General features: G+C 37.0%; 1 protein-coding gene across 21 annotated transcripts in view; it reads left to right on the top strand.

Moving 5' to 3' along the window:
- LOC125275563 (protocadherin gamma-A11-like) overlaps positions 1-14,470 on the top strand; it is a 205,955-nt gene extending 191,485 nt beyond the window's left edge. For all 21 annotated transcript variants that reach the window (XM_048202674.1, XM_048202668.1, XM_048202667.1 and 18 more), the window contains 3 exons: positions 4,236-4,294; positions 10,013-10,110; positions 12,320-14,470. In XM_048202674.1, coding sequence (XP_048058631.1) covers positions 4,236-4,294; positions 10,013-10,110; positions 12,320-12,585 — 423 coding nt within the window. In that variant the 3' untranslated portion in view covers positions 12,586-14,470. The remainder of the gene's footprint in view (positions 1-4,235; positions 4,295-10,012; positions 10,111-12,319) is intronic.
- Positions 14,471-17,487: the final 3,017 nt, after the last annotated feature.

Here is a 17,487-nt window from a genome sequence, read left to right as displayed (position 1 = left end):
TGTGTGAGAGAGAGAGAGAGAGAGAGAGAGAGGAGGTGGGCATGTGAGTTTCAATAGAGATGGAAGAATCGTAGAATGGTAAAGGACAGAGAGAGGGCTCTGTGTGTGTGTGTGTGTGTGTGTGTGTGTGTGTACATGTTTTTCTATCCCAGTAGGTAATATAGACTGAATGCACACAGACTCATGGAAACTCTTGTCACCGTGGGGACCTAAATTGAGTACCGTGGGGACCTTAATTAAATGTTTGACCCAACATGCTGGGTAGTTTTATTTACCTCAACCGTTGTTTAAAAATTACTCTCTTGCTCACTGAAAATGAACACAAAATAGTTTTTTTTTTTTTGTAGAGTGTGGCATTTGGTTTTAATGTGCAATGCCATATTCCTGTGAAATTCATTTGTTTATATGCCAATATTTATGTAAAAACCCCAATTTAATACATGACAGGCTGGTTGATGAGCCAAATTAGTTGGAAAGGCTCTGATCGACCTCTAAGCAACATACTTCATGCGGTTTGGAGATTTGTTACTTTCTGGATTCGTTGACCTTCTGTAGTCATGTTATGACGGTAAACATATTTCATGACTTTCTGTCAGATTGGTCCCATGTTTTCAGATTAACCCATTTCATTTTGATCTCTTTGATCGTGTTGCCCTTGCTTTTCTCTGAAGCTCTTGCAGTGAAGCTCCTACTTTTATTCTTTTTTAGCTGTGACCGTCCGTCCTGATCAGTATAATCAGACTGCCTTCCAATCAAACTCAATTTATCTGTGCAAATCTCACAACCATGATGGTGGGTGGCTGCTTTCTAGTCAGAAGAGTCATTAATCAATGTTTAGTCATATGCATCTGCCCTTATGTTTCTAGTGATAATGTGTGTACAGTTTATACAGAGAGCAGCATGTTACTCCTGCAGAGTGTTTGTAAGATATACAAAGAAAAATAGATCTTTAGGGAATCAGGTACCTTCCTGTTCAGTGTTTAAATATGGCGGGGATGTTTCTCTATTGTGTGGTCAGGATATATGTCATATGGATGTTTTCCATGTGATCTATGAGGAAGGATGTCTTGGATAAATCTAGTGTGTTAATTCACAGGATCTTTCAGGGTTGATATACTGATCCAGATGTTGTCTTGGTTCATGTGTGTGTGCCAGATGTAAAGCTATAGATTAAGGCCAAATGTTTGTGAAGTATAGTTAAAATAAATGGGTTAAGATAGATCAGTATCTGTAAGCTGAATGTGTGCATACAATCCAGTGTCTTTTGAATGTGCCTCAATCAGAATTTAGAGTCAGTCATATTACTTTTTGTGTTGATTTTTCAGGCTTTAGCATGACTGATTTGATACACGTTGTAAAAGTGTGTGTATGTTTATACATAGGTGTGTTTCATCCTGCTTTGCCATGTGTGCAGAGCATTAGTGTTTGTTTACAGATGTCACACAGTCCTTTAGGCGTATTTTGTGTGTATGTGTGTGTTTGGGAGCATGATACATCTATTGTGTGTTATTTGTATAAATATTCAATATGTAAATACCATTATTTGAGAGGGAACTACCCATCTTCGACTTTGAGTTTATGTGTGGCATGGTCAAGTTGTGTGACCTCATTCTGATCACCGTGGTGATGGACTGCTCATTGGAATCTTGAATTCAAAACGGAACACGGTGAGGTTAGAAGGCAACAATGATTCATACTACTGTTTGAAATGTTTATTTCTGATACCGTTTCAGATTCTATTTTAAACATAGTAGGCGATGTACAGCATACTCATGAGAAAGACAGACTCCTCATTATGGAAGATTTTGTTTTATTCCTGACATTCCTGCAGGCAGATGTAACCTTCACGCTCTGCCCTCGCTGAATGAGCATTTTGTACACATGAGGATATGCAGGAGTCATTACTGTCTGAAAGACTCTGACCCTGAATATGAATTGTGTTGTGATCTCTCTCATTGTTCTGATTAATCTGTTTATATGTGTACAGAGTGAGGCGAGTCATGGTGTTCTGTTTGAGAGGTTTAGGACTGTGTGTTTATGGGTGTATTTGGCTGTACTTTGCAAACAGAATTGTTCACAAAGCTTAAACTGGACAAAAACCTCATTTTAAGGGCATTTGAAAATGTACAAATTGTGTAAATGATTTACATTTTCTTATACAGGTCAAGTTTAGGCTAGTCTAGGTTTACAATTTTGTATTTATGGGTTTACTTGTCTATACTTTTCAAACAAAATCGTTTACAGAAGTGGTCTAAATCGAACAAAATAATTAAACTAATTTTGGGGACGTTTACAAATGTAAAAATAAATAGAAAGTATGCTAAATGTTTCCTCATACAGGTCAGGTTTAGGCTAGTATAGTTATTAGGTTTACAATGTTTATGGATTTATTTGGCTATACTTCACAAACAAAATTGTGCCCAAAAGTTGTTGTTTAGGTTAATCTAGTTATTATAATTATCTTTTATATATAAAAAAACATAAGCCAACCGTCAGTCCTCATTTATATAATACATATGTGTATTCTGTTGTGTGTTTTTATTTCAGCTGTTGTTCATCTGGCGTTTGTGGGTGTTGCTTTTTTGCCCTTTGTTTGTTTTTTCTTGTTGAAATATGAGACATCACAGAACTAAAAAGGGCTGTAAATGCTAATTTATGTTGATGCCATTTAAAGGATTAGTTCACTTCTGAATAATAATTTCCTGATAATTTACTCACCCTCATGTCAGCTAAGATGTTTGTCTTTCTTTCTTCAGCTGAAAATAAATTAAGGTTTTTGAGGAAAACATTCCAGGATTTTTCTCCATATAGTGGACTTCACTGGGGTTCAACAGGTTGAAGGTCCAAATGTCAGTTTCAGTGCAGCTTCAAAGAGCTCTACATGATCCCAGATGAGGAATAAGAGTCTTATCTAGAGAAACCATCGGTCATTTAAAAAAAAAAATAAATATATATATATATATATATATATATATATATATATATACTTTTTCACCACAAATGCTCGTCTTGCACTGCTCTGCGATGCGCCACTCATGACGTGATCACGTTAGAAAGGTCACACGTGACGTAGGCGGAAGTACCAATCCAGTGTCTACAAAGTGAACATGCAAAGACTAAGTCAAACACCCTTTACAAAAAAAGGTAAAACAACGGTGTGTGATGATTTTGATGAAGTTGGGGGAGTTTTCGTGACCTTTCCAATGTGATTACGTAATGTGTGGCACATCACAGAGCAGTGCAAGATGAGAATTTGTGGTTAAAAAGTATATACATTTTTATTTATTTATTTTTAGAAAATGACGCTAGATAAGACCCTTATTCCTCGTCTGGGATCGTGTAGAGCTCTTTGAAGCTGCACTGAAACTGGACCTTCAACCTGTTGAACCCCAGTGAAGTCCACTATATGGAGAAAAATCCTGGAATGTTTTCCTCAAAAACATTCATTTATCTTCAACTGAAGAAAGAAAGACATAAACATCTTGGATGACATGGGGGTTAGTAAATTATCAGGAAATTTATTCTGAAGTGAACTAATCCTTTAATGTTGATGCCATCATATGACTTTTTAGTGTCTTTCTTTGTTTAGCTCATTTCTCTTTGGTTTTGGTTAATTTTTTTCAGTTTTCCATTTCGATGCCCAATCAGAGAATACAGATGAAAAGTAATTAAATTCTAGAAGTGGAGATCATGGTTTATCATGGTGTTTTTAAGTATTATATATGCATTTTTATTTGGGGATTTGTGACATTTTATAGAGATAATACGCAGTGTGAGTGTTTGCTGTCCTGAGGATGGAATCACAATGGTCTTTTTGTCTTTGACCCAATTAGTCACAGAGCTTGTTTCTCGCTCACTGGAACAGTCCTGGACTGTGTGTGTGTGTGTGTGTGTGTGTAACTGTAACTTATTTAGCACCCATCCATTTCAAATGAAACCTCTATAGGTCGTTTGTAAAAGCTGCTTCTGACATTCATTTAGATTTGATTATATAGTGCCAAAGGAAACATGATCACAATGAATTGAACAAGTCTCTCGTTCTCATGGTTTGGTCACATGCTGTGTCCTCAAGGTCACACTGACGGCCGTCACCACACACAGGATACACACTTACATCATTCCTCTGTCCCCATGGCAACAGCAAGGTCACACAAATACACTCACAAACGAATGGTGAGTCTTTGCTTTTCTTTTTATATGTCATTACTCATGTTTTTCCTTTTGTCTCATTACAGCAAAAACCACCCAGCGGTGACTGGCGTTTCACACAGAACCAGAGGCCCGGGCCCAGTGGGTGAGTAACACACACACACACACACATACGCACATGTTCACTTAGATTTGCATTATGTAAAAGCAGAAAGTCCCCTCTTTTCAAAAACATTTGCATTGAATAAATGGTTAACACACATTGAGGTGCACATATATGAGTATGTATAGAGATGATGTACAGAAATAGATTTGCATGCACATTTGCTTTTGTATAAGAGACAAATGCTGCCTTCGTGTACACGGGTAAAAGAAATAGCTTATGTTGTGAACAATAAACTATTTGAATTCATATCAAGCTAGTATTGCATGCGCAGTGTACATACTGCATATTGTATAAATAAGACTTTTCCAAACATATCCAAAGAGAAAGAGAGAAACAAAAAGAGAAAGAAACTAGCTGTGTGCTGAATCTTAATGTTCGTCTCCTCTTAACAAAATGGCTGCTGTTGTTCAAGCACTTACCCCTCCACCCCCAATGCCTCAATCTGCCAAGAGACAGAGAGAGAGAGAGAGAGGGGCCAGAAAGAGTAAAAGAGGGGGACAGTGAGGTTTATTGCCATGCTAATGCCTGTTATAGTCAATGCATTGTGCTGAAACTGATTGGAACCATTAAGATGCCAAAGGGCTTTGACGCTTTGACCATTTCAGTGTGATTGACAGCAACTCATCCAATCAGGTGCTCTTCAGGGGGAGGGGCCGGTCACAGGCAGCCAGTAGGGTCCCGATTCTCTCGTGTGCCAGTGTTCATGGCGCATCGGTTTCCATAACAGACGTTACACAACACATTCCAGCCTGACAGGACCCAGTTTGAAAGAAGCCATTTGGAAGAAATTAAATCTTTTTGTTTAGTTTAAATTGGCAGTGCTACATATATAGCAGCGGGCCCGAAGACCTGTGTGTTGTTAGCAGGGTTATTATAGTTAACTAAAACTACAACCATAAAAAAAAAAAAACTACATCACTTGAAATAAAGTAAATGTCACCAAAAATTTGGTTTAGGATTTACTTGAAAAAGCTAGGAAATAACTCAGGAATTGCTAATTCATTTTACAAATAGTTACAAAGAAAAATGGAAAGTAACACATGGAACTGACATTTTAAGTAAGACTGAAATAGTTGCTGCATCCCAATTCCCTTACTATCCTTCCTAAATAGTATTCCAAATTAGAATTAGTGTGTTCCAAATCATAGTATGTTGAAATGAGTATTCCAAAGATCCCTTTAGTGGAACACACTAATTCTGTACATTGGACGAGGATTCGATTAGAACTACAAACATGAATAAAAAGTGTTAAAAAAATACAAACAAGTTGGATGGGTGAGTCCAACGGTTAAGGAGAGAAGTTTAGGAGTTTGTCAAAAAAAAATAAAAAATAAAAAAAAATAATAATAATTTTTACAGTGTAGTTTCACAAGCCCTGAAAGGATTATTATTATTATTATTATTATTATTATTATTATTATTTTAATTTTTTCCCAACTTCTCGGGCACCCTTACCATGCTCAAAAACTAATTATTTTAGTTTAAATACAGTTTAAATCCATATTGCCCGTTGTGCACAGTTGCCCTGCAGCCACCAGGGTGGCGGTGTCACCAGGGCTTAGGCCCGTCATCGCTGCCTGCAGCTATATTTTTAATTTAGTTTAACCTGATGTAAAAATAACACTGAAATAAAAAATTTAAACTTTAACTTCGTTCAAAATATATTATACTCAAAATATTAAAAGCTCTAATAGTATCTAAGTGATACTAAAGTAACAACATAATGGTTGTCCGTCTTTCAGTTTGGTTCTCCTACCCCCGTTTCCAGCAAAACATCATAGTTAATTTCAATCTTTTTTTCAGTTCCTTCAAGCTCCAGCCCACACATGTAAGATGGACGCCGCCGAGCAGGCTGAGGTATTGAAGTGTAGCTAGTGTCCCTGCTCGCTCCTGTAGGTTTTTGTCCTGGATCAGGTTCCTGAACGGCGCTGCATTAGTGTCCAATAGTGACGCTGGGACCCTCAGGGGCCGTTCTGCTCATAGAATAGAATGCAGTGTGTAGCGTTGTGTCTTGTATAGTAGTGTATGATTAGTTTTGTTGTAGTGCGTCCCATGGTTTTGGAACTGTGAAGGGAATTGCACAACATATAATGACATAATGTCTTTTGTGTAAACGTTTGTAAGGGGTTTTAGGAATTAATAGCTACAAACAATGACATCTTGGACCATAACTCTTGGTTTTTGACAACCCATGCAATCTGGTCCAAAGGAAGTGATTATCCAACCACAGGATGTGATAATGCTGACCACAGGAAGTGTGATTTCCTGCAAATGTGATGAGACGCTGATTATGGAGAAGTGAGGCATCTTATCTTCACGCTGGTGAACAGGAACTGTTGTCTGTTGTCCTGAAGCGTTGCGCCAGGATACGCCAGTTAACCCGGTTTGCATAGTTCTATAAGCAGCAGTGGTTTAAAGGTGCCCTAGATTCAAAAATTGAATTTACCTCGGCATAGTTAAATAACAAGAGTTCAGTACATGGAAATGACATACAATGAGTCTCAAACTCCATTGTTTCCTCCTTCTTATATAAATCTCATTTGTTTAAAAGACCTCTGAAGAACAGGCGAATCTCAACGTAACACTGACTGTTACGTAACAGTCGGGGTGTACGCCCCAATATTTGCATATGCCAGCCCATGTTCTCAACATTATGAAAGGCATTAGACAAGGGCAAAACGTCTGGATGTGCACAGCTGAACATCAGACTAGGTAAGCAAGCAAGGACAATAGCAAAAAATGGCAGATGGAGCAATAATAACTGTCATGATTCATGATATCATGATATTTTTAGTGATATTTGTAAATTGTTTTTCTAAATGTTTCGTTAGCATGTTGCTAATGTACTGTTAAATGTGGTTAAAGTTACCATCGTTTCTTACTGTATTCACGGAGACAAGAGAGTCGTCGCTATTTTCATTTTTAAACACTTGCAGTCTGTATAATGCATAAACACAACTTCATTCTTTATAAATCTCTCCAACAGTGTAGCATTAGCTGTTAGCCACGGAGCACAGCCTCAAACTCATAGAGAATCAAATATAAACATCAAAATAAACACTGTACTTACGCGATTAGACATGCTGCATGACGAACACTTTGTAAAGATCCATTTTGAGGGTTATATTAGCTGTGTGAACTTTTTTTATGTTGTTTAAGGCAAGCGCGAGCTCTTGGGGTGTGGAGCACCAGATTTAAAGGGCCACACACCCTGAATCGGCTCATTTCTAATTATGCCCCAAAATAGGCAGTTAAAAAAATGAATTAAAAAAAATCTATGGGGTATTTTGAGCTGAAACTTCACAGACACATTCAGGGGACACCTTAGACTTATATTACATCTTTTAAAAAAAAGTTCTAGGGCACCTTTAATGGTTAAAGATCTGAGCTGGTGGCCTGAAGGTTGCAGGTTTGATCTCAGACTGTCAGTAATGATGCATCCATATGAAATGAATTCAGATCAGCTCTGGTTCTCATTAGTTGTTCACTCTAAAACAACATCACCCTGTTTTTTCCCCTCATCTTGGCACTGTGAGTTTATCCCTTTTGAAATGCTTGGCAAAAACAGTCTTTCCCTTCTCAAATCTCTTTCTGCTTTTCATTCTTTCATCCATTCTTTCTGTCACTTTTTCCTTCACATGCTTAAATTATATTTTTTTGTTGTTGTTCTTAAAACTCTTTCTTTCTTTCCTCCCTTTTTTCTATCTTTTTTTGTTATTTCTGTCCATCCGTCCATCCATCTGTCCCTTTCTTTCTTTCTTTCTTTCTTTCTTTTTCTTTCTTTCTGTTTGTCTTTCTGTTTTTCTTTCTTTCCTTCTGTCTGTCTGTTAGTCTTCCTTTCATTCTTTCCCAGTTTTCCTGTCTTTGAGTCTGTTTTCATCCTCTGTTGCCGCCCCTTCTGCGGTCGTGTCTTGTATGCAGATGTTGCTGTTAATCATCTGGTGTCTGTGGTGTTAGACTGTTTTACAGCCGCTGGGCTCATATAAGACAGGAAGTGAGACCCCAACTTTCTTTTAAACCCTTTCAGAGACAGATGGCCTTTGGCATTAGCATCAAGATGCTTGTTAGTAATTCAAACTTATTTGTATTATGTCAATACAGACCGATGGTGTAACGGACATAATGGTGAGATGGTGTGTTGCGTGGTTTTGTCCTGTTTGTTACACCCTGATTTTCAAGAATCTGTATTCATTTGAGTTAAACAGAATGAAAAGCTCCAGGGGCCTTATTTAAAAAAAAACGCCAGTGTTCATATTTTTAAAAATGCTCTTTAACGTAGCAGGGGTTTAAGCAGGCGTAGCTACACACTTTTCCTTGTGGCAGAGTCGGAGTACTGCAGGTATTTGGCAATTCTTGCCGCTCGCGATTCTCAAGTAAAGCGTTAGGACGTTGACTGGTGCTCTTATGTAAATGTTGATGACATTAATTAGGCGGTGTTTACAAGGTGGAGATCTGAAACCATTCATCGGCGCACAATTTCAAGATCATATGCGATTTATGGATTTCACATCTGGAAGAGACATTAGTGTTCATAAACATAGATTAGTGTTCAAAAGTTTGGTTTCTTTCTTTTTATTCATTTATTTATTTATTTTTAAAGAAATTAATACTTTTATTCAGCCAGAATGCATTCAGTTGATCAAAAATGACAGTAAAGACATTTATAATATATTACAAAAGAGGAATAAATCACAGTTTCAACAAAAATTCAACTGATTTCAACATTGATAATAATCATAAATGTTTTATGAGCAGCAAATCATCATATTAGAATGATTTCTGAAGGATCATGTGACACTGAAGACTGGAGTAATGATGCTGAAAATTCAGCTTTGATCACAGGAATAAATTACATTTTACAATATATTCACATAGTAAACAGTTATTTTAAATAGTAATAATATTTCACAATATTACTGTTTTTACTGTATTTTTGATCAAATAAATGCAGCATTGGTGGCAGAAGAGACTTCTTTCAAAAACATTAAAAAATCCTGACTCTGAACTTTTGAACAGCGGTGTATTTCCTGATGCTGGGAACAGGATGAGGAATCTCCATTATTCCTCTCACACGCAGAGAAAAGAGAACATCCGGAGTTTTTTATGAGGAACAGCGATTTGTCCTTTGTTCACGTAGGGTAGTTGATACTAATTAAGGAAAGTATTTTAATGTCATCATTTTAATGTTTAATTAACACATTATGTATTGTTTGTGGAGCTTTAATCTTCCAAATAAAGCTTGTGTGCTAGTGGGGAATTAATGGTGGTAAATTGGAAGAGTATTTGTTGCTTCTCCTGGTTACCGACAGTAAAGAACGTTTGTGTGTGTAATGAGGTGAATTTTAGTGCGATCAGGGCTTTTGTTCACCGTGGATGCAAATTGAACACGCCTTTGAAGATCAAGTCGCCACACATGGAAATGTTCAGTGGTTTTGTGTGCGTGCGCTGTAGTTTTCAGCAGCTGTTACCTCTCGTTCTCCGGTCGTTTGCGTTTTCCACCAGCGTTCCAACATGGTGTAGTTAAAAGTAACATGGAGGATTGAGTGTGTGTTAAAATGAGGGCACAAAGCGCCTCACACACACACACACACACACACACACACACACACACACTCTCTCTCTCTGCAGCTGTTGCTGATAGCAGCATTACAGAACGGCCTCTGTTTTGCTGACTCTACTTCCTCTTCCTCTCTGCAGGGCTGCTGCCACTCCTGAGGTTGCCGTGGGAACAGGACCCTGGCCCAACCCCCCCACCGAGGCCGAGCAGCTCCAGGCGCTGATGGCCGCTGCTAACGGTGAGAATCTCTCTCTTGCGCTATATTTTACTAAGTATTAGATTGTGCATATGTAATGTTGAAAACACATGAGAAACAGTGTTGACTTCACAGACCGTCAGTTCTTTCTAAATAAATTAGGCATTTACATCATAATCAGACCAGGTTTTGCATAGATTTGTGTCTATCACGTTGAATGAACACACAGACAATCCAGCGGCCCGTATCTATGTAAACCACATCAAAGCTGGTGACACAGCAGCATGACATCATCCTCTCATGTTTCCTTTTATTTTCACTGCTGCTGTGACTGAGAGAGAACAAAAAGAAAGTGACTCATCACACAAAGCTGCTGTGGTATTTGCTCATCATTTAGATGACAGCTGCTGTTACATAAAGCTAATAACTAACTACTGACTAACTCGAAGAAATCTTACCACTAACGTTTGAGCAGTTTAATTTATTTGTGTGATGCAAAGCTGAATTTAAAGCATCATTGCTCCAGTCTTCAGTGTCACGTGATCCTTCAGAAATCATTCTAATATGCTGATTTGCTGCTCAAGAAACATTTTTGATTATCAGTTTTTCTATCGGGATTTTTTGATGAATAGAAAGTCCAAAATAAGTTAACAGTATTTATTTGAAATGGAAACATGCCTTTACTGTCATTTTTGATCAATTTAATGCATCCTTGGTGTATAAAAGTGTTCATTTAAAAAAAAAAAAAAATCTTACTGACTGTGGTGTACATCAGCATATGTAAAAGCAGATAGTTTTGGCCAGATTCTAAAGACATTCACACAGACACATGAGATGCAAGTGGAATCATTTTATATTTGTTCTGCAAAGACTCTTAGACAGACATTATCGAGTTATTTGCTTCCCGTCGGGGAGTGTGTCAGTGTTTCCACTGTTCTGTCCAGCGTTGTTCTGTGATCAGCCAATCAGCAGGTTTCCATTAACACTCTGTTTGTTTGCATTTGTCATTGTTCGTTTTCTAGGTTAAAGTCTTGTAGAATAAGCTTTGTTGGGTTTAAAAAGAGTTTCTGGTTCATTTCAGTTTCTGGACTCCTACTGGTGTTTCCTCGTGTTATTTATGCAAAGTGACCCCAAATGAAAAAAAAAGAAAAAAAAAAAAAAACTATTACAAATACATTAAATTACATACATTTATTTCTTACTAAGTATAATCCACTAACATATAACTGACATATCTCTTGAGACTTGCTGACATATTATAATTAAACTTTATTTGGAGTGCTTATTTACTGCACAATGCACAAGTCTAAAATGTGTTTTAATATCATTATTAGTAAGGATATATAGTATGATCACTGTATAATATCAGCCTTTAAATGCAAGACATTTAAAGTGTACCTAAAGTAGTTCCACTTTAGCACAATCAGATAAATTTAAGTATATCTTTAGCTGGACCTCAGCACTACTTCCAGATAACTGAAGTGCATTAAGTGCAAAATTAGTTGTTCCAATTTAGCAGACTTTAAGTACTGCAATTTAGTATACCAACAGGGTATTTATATTAAGTACTTAAGTATATGTAATTGTAGTAAACTTAGCATAAAATAAATGTATTTCAAATGCATTTGGTATATTTATTTTTCACAAGGGACTGCATTGACACTACTGGATGAGAACAAAACTTGAACTGAATGATGGCACTATTGTCTTCGATTCAGCTGCAAAGCAGCTCTACAGAGTTCATTTCATAATTGATGAACTCTGCAACATCAACACTGTTACTGAACACTGAACTGACTCGAGCTGAATGATGACACTATTATCTTCTGTAGAGCTGATTTACAGCTGAACTTCCAATTCATAACGAATTGGTAAAACTTTATTTTGATGGTCCACATTCTGCTGACTATAAGTAATGTTGCACCTACATGTCAACTAACTCTCATTAGATTATTAGAAGACTGTCTGCTTAATATCTGATGACACTTTATTGCGATGGTCCACCAACAGACATTCTACTGACTATACGTCACTCTGCAAGTATGTCAACTTATTTTACTACCCCTAACAGTCAACTAATACTCTAATGAGAGTTCATTGACATGTATGTGCGATGTTACTTACAGTCAACAGAATGTCTCAAAATAAAGTGTAACCAATGAACTTTGCAACATTGACACTGTCATTGAATCAATATTAATAATACAGAAATCCTCCGAAAATCACCTAACGGAAAACTCTTTCTCTGCAGAGGTCAGCGAGGCGACCAACACTCTGGCCCCGGGCACCATGGGTCTGAGCACCCGCTACAGCCCTCAGTTCACCCTGCAGCACGTCCCCGATTACCGGCAGAACGTCTACATCCCTGGCAGCACCGCCACTCTGACCTCCAACCAACAGCAACCCCAGCAGGCGCTGCCTCCACCGCAGGTCGCCGCCGCCGCGCAACCCGAGCCGCCCAAGGCTGCCCAGACGCCTGCCAGCAAGAAGAAATCCACCAAGAAGGAGAAGAAGTAGAGCGCTGAGGCATGGTAGATACGTAGGGGTAAAATTTAGGGAGGTTGAAATAGCTGGACAACTCCATCCTTTGCTGTCCTGAGGTTTGCTGGAAAAATATAGGGTAAAAAAAACTGTCAACGTAAACCCACTTCTCAGATTCATCTAACTGCTTTGCGTTTTATTTTATTTTCCTGCTCAAGTACTGTAAAATCATTTGCATATTATTCTGAACCCTTTGAAATTTCAGATTTTCATGCTCACGTTTGCCAAGTTTATGCAACTTTTAAGCGACACTATATTCCTGCATATATCTAGCCAATAATGTATTTACCGTGGTCACCATGACATCTGGACAGAACGAGGAAATGTATTATTATAACAATCATGATCTTGTTTATACAAAGACACAGTGTCCATTTCTGCATTTCCTGACGTGCCCAGTAGGATGATGCGATGTTTGTAAAACGCATCATGATTATTATTACTTTTGTAATTGTTTACTAAAATACCACTATGGACTTTTTTTTTTAATTGATTATTTTAGGAGAAGTGTTCACATAGATGACAATTCAGGTGATTATTGCTGCATGCTGTTTTTTGCGCCATAGATAATCGCCATGTCACCTGACGTCTACAGACTTCTCACCATCCGCTTTTATTGTGTTTTCTTTCGAGTAATCTAAGAATGGATTCCCCTGTGTATCACTGAGCCAGAGATTAGTTGTTGTTTTTGTTTTTTTAAACATTAACTGAATGTTTTTGGAGCATTAGCGACGTCAGAGCCATGACGGGAGCGTTGTGAAACCAGTTACCTGTAAGTCCATAAGCACCTGCAGTGGAGTATCGTCCTTAATATTCAGTATTTCCAGGTCATCCTGAAGTGTTGAAGCTCTTTATCGGTTCTGGTTGTAATTAGATGAGTTATTAACGATGCTCGCTATGAGTATCTGCTGTTTTGATGGTGACAAAACCTCCTGACATTGAGTGGCTGACATACGGCAGCAATTTCCTGATGCAAAGGCTGTTCTTTCTTTTGGCCATGTGCAACAAGCTCAGTGATTTCAATATGAATGGATTTAAATTCAATTTAGAAGGCAACTTGTGCACACCGAATGTACAACAAGCACACGTTAAATCCATTAAAGAGTCAGTCGGAACTTTTGGAAAGCTGGTGTTCTAGAACTTTACTTATGACGCAAATATTCCGTCCAAATGCTGATTCCGGATCACTTTCGCATTGACACGACGTTCCTTTGTAAATAGAAATCAGCCCTTAAAAAACACACATGAAACCTTTTTAGATTATCTGCTCAAGAGGAATGGCTTACTACTGGAATGTCATTTTATTTTTTAGAAAAAAATGCACAAAAATATCAAAATGGAGTAAAAGGAAGAAAAAAAACAAACATTTGACACTCTGTGTTACCAATGTAGTTCTTTAGTACTATGAAGGCCAACTAACGCACCTGTAAATAAAGAGTTTAACTTTTACTTATGAAAATAAATAGACACACTCTTAGTCTAGAAGTTGTGATGTTATGCATATATTTTTGTGTTCATCTTTCCTCTTTTCCTGTCACACTTTTCCATGAAAAGACACAAAATGGAGGACGAATAGACCTAAATGCCTCCGTTTATTAATTTTGTGATCTCTGTTGTGCTTACATGTGAGAATGCTTCTTAATGTCTATATGAAGAACCTGAATAGATCTATTATCTGTGTGTGTGCGTGTGTGTCTGCTGATGCTGTAATCCTGCTGTAACATCGCTGATAAAACGCTTTGATTCCCGGCTCCTGTGTGCTACTTGCATTTTATATGCTAATATTTATATTGCTGTTTTATTTTATTTTATTTTTTTCTTTTCCTGACACTGACATTTCAAATAAAAAGTTCTCAAATTATTTGTTTCATTGTTTTGAATTATTCTGAATTTATGCACAGTAACACAATGTAATAACAGCTGTTTAAAGTGTGGATCATATTTCATATGTATTTTCTTATATATCATATTTCACCTAACAATTAAAAAAAATAAAATAAGCACTGAAAATTAAGCAGTGTGTATGTAGGTGTGTGTATGTATATCCATACATGCATACATACATACATATGTATACACACACATTCATATATATACATATGTATACATACCTACATACACACATACTTACAGTACATTCATACATACATACATGCACAAATATACACAAACCTGAAAACAAAAATACATACATTCATTCATTCATATACACATACCTACACACACACACATATAGGTAGATATGCGTGCATGAATGTTTGATATGCGTGCATGAGTTTTGGCACCTCTTTTGCTGATGAAATAGTTTCTGATGTTCACAGAATATTATGCAAACTATCCTGCCAAAGCATTAAAAAAGAAAGAAAAATGAAAAATGGAGCAACAGTCTCCTGAGGGTTTGGTTTGCCTTAAAGAACTAGTGATTGTTACTTCAATTGAGTCCTGTTTCACTGTTCAATCTTCAATAAAGCGTTTTTTTTTTCTGTACAGCAGTCTAAAGCTCTGTCCAGTTCACTAATAATGACAACTGATTTAGCTCTATTTTAGTCAAAGTAAGCTAGATGAAACAATCTTCTCTTTCAGGACCACAGAGACTTTCTGTGATTTTTCCTTAATCTCTGCTTCCTTTGCCAAAAATGCATCAGTGTTTTAACAGCTGTGTGATTTGACAACAAATGCAAGACTTTCACCAGGTTTCAAACAGGTGATCAGGGTCAGGACCGGATGTAGGAGAGGTAGATGGCGCTAGGGGTCAGAGGTTAAAGGAGTTTCACAAGAGTCGGCTTGATTAGGGTCATGACGAGATTTCAGCCTGAGACAATTAACAGATGGCAATAAAATCCAGCAGAGGCAAAAAGAAAAGTGTGCTTCATTTTCTCTGCCACTGTCATGAAACCCTGGGGAAAAATCATTCTGTTGTTGACCACAAAAAAGAAAACACAAGGAACCCCATCTGTTCACCCAACACACAGACAGACACACACACACACACTGCATCAGCACTCTTACAAAAAAGTCTTTTCCACTTCAGCTGGCGTTACCATGGAAACCCCTTCCTTTTCCAAGAGAGTCGAATGGAAGGAGTGATTAGAATCCAAACAGAGCAAAAAGAGGACAGACGAACAAAACACAAACAGACATGTGGAACAGTGAAGATATGGAGGAAGGACTGGAATTTACATGGATCAGAAAAAAAGGACACTTGAAGCTTCTTCTGAAGGATTATTGGAAATGCAAATCAGAGAAAATCCTCTTTTTAACAGTTTGATCACTTCATGGATAAAGTGGATTAAAGATTCAATAATCTACACTTTATTACTTTCAGTTCAATTCAGATGTGTTTAACTGATATGCCACCCTCTTTTGAGCCTTCCAATGAAACAGCCTGGTTTTATTTCTGTACCTTCGAAGTCAACATGTATCAAAATAAACTCTCTTCACTTTCTAGTCTTACAGTGAACAATTCATCAGTGCATCTTATTCCAAAGAATATTTGTCTTCATAATCATTCATCAAAATATAATAACTCGCTCACAAACTACCATTTTAAGTTGTCAACGTTCCTCTGTAAATACATCTGAATTATTAAGAGTTTGTTGAAAGTTAAAAGGGCTTGAGTCTAACTTTAAGAAACTATTTTGCACAACTGAATCACCCTTAAGATTAGCTGGTAACATTTTTATTTATTTATTTATTTTAAGATAATACTTTTAAATCTTAAATCCAGACCTTTTGATCCACATTTGTACATATACACATGTAAGTGCAAGAATAAACAGTTACATATAGCCTACTTGAAATGAAGAAAAAAAAAACTTAAAAAGGAAAACAGTAATAAAACAGTATTTTTCTTAAAGCAGATCAAAAACATCTGATATTAAATGAATAATTTTATTTTGTGCATTTGGTTAAAGCATGGGGAATTGAAGATGTGAACATGATTTTTTAAGTGCAAGGGATTGTGGGTATTTGTCCTGCCACAGTTTCTCCAATAAAGTGCTGTAGGATTGATGTCAAAACTCGGAAGACTGAGGCTACGTTTACAGGACAATGATGTACTTAAAAAGGAAAAGTTTTTCCTTTGCATTTTTCCCATACAGACAGCAATGTTGTCAAAACAATCCTTGTTCACATGGATCCACAAAAACACTTAAAAACACTGTATTCATGCCAGGCCAGTAGATGGCGATGTCACTTTGTAAAGAAACACTACGCACCTAATGCACATGACATCACACAGTTGTGCTTTTGTAGTTTACATGGAGACAATAACGTCATCGTTTTCAAAAACATACACTTTAAAACCTGTTTTTAAAAGTTTGCGTTTTCAGGCGCCCAAAACTCTGTTGTCGTGTAAATGAATGGCCAAAACGTATAAAAAGTTTTCTGTTTTTAGTGTTGTGTAAATGGCCCCTAATTTGCCAGTGTTCAGTGTTGCAAAGTCAACATTTTTCTCTCATAATTGTGCTACTTTTACACTGTTGCAGTGGACCCTCCAAGAACAGGATTGGCATTTTTGATTAGCATTTGGGCTGTTTTGTTATGCAGACCTGGCAACCCTGCCACTTTTTATAATGGGGTTTTTCAATTTATGAATAAAATAAGGTCTGTGGTAAACATAACTTGCACTCCAACGTATCTAGATACTTATTAGAAACATACATTTTCATAAATAAACAACAGCTTCAAAATTTGTGTGATGTAGAACCAAAAGTCAACTTATGTTTACCACAGACCTTATTTTATTCATAAATTTAAAAATAACCCATAGGAAAATGTCAAGGGAACCACTGGAGAATTAGTCTTCTGGGTTTTGAGGTCATCCCTGCAGCACTCTATGATCATGCTCAGTAACAAATACAACACAACTGCATTTAA

Source organism: Megalobrama amblycephala, linkage group LG9 (genome assembly GCF_018812025.1).
Source record: "Megalobrama amblycephala isolate DHTTF-2021 linkage group LG9, ASM1881202v1, whole genome shotgun sequence".
Classification (NCBI taxonomy): Eukaryota; Metazoa; Chordata; class Actinopteri; order Cypriniformes; family Xenocyprididae; genus Megalobrama; species Megalobrama amblycephala.
This window is presented reverse-complemented; position numbering and strand designations above follow the sequence as displayed.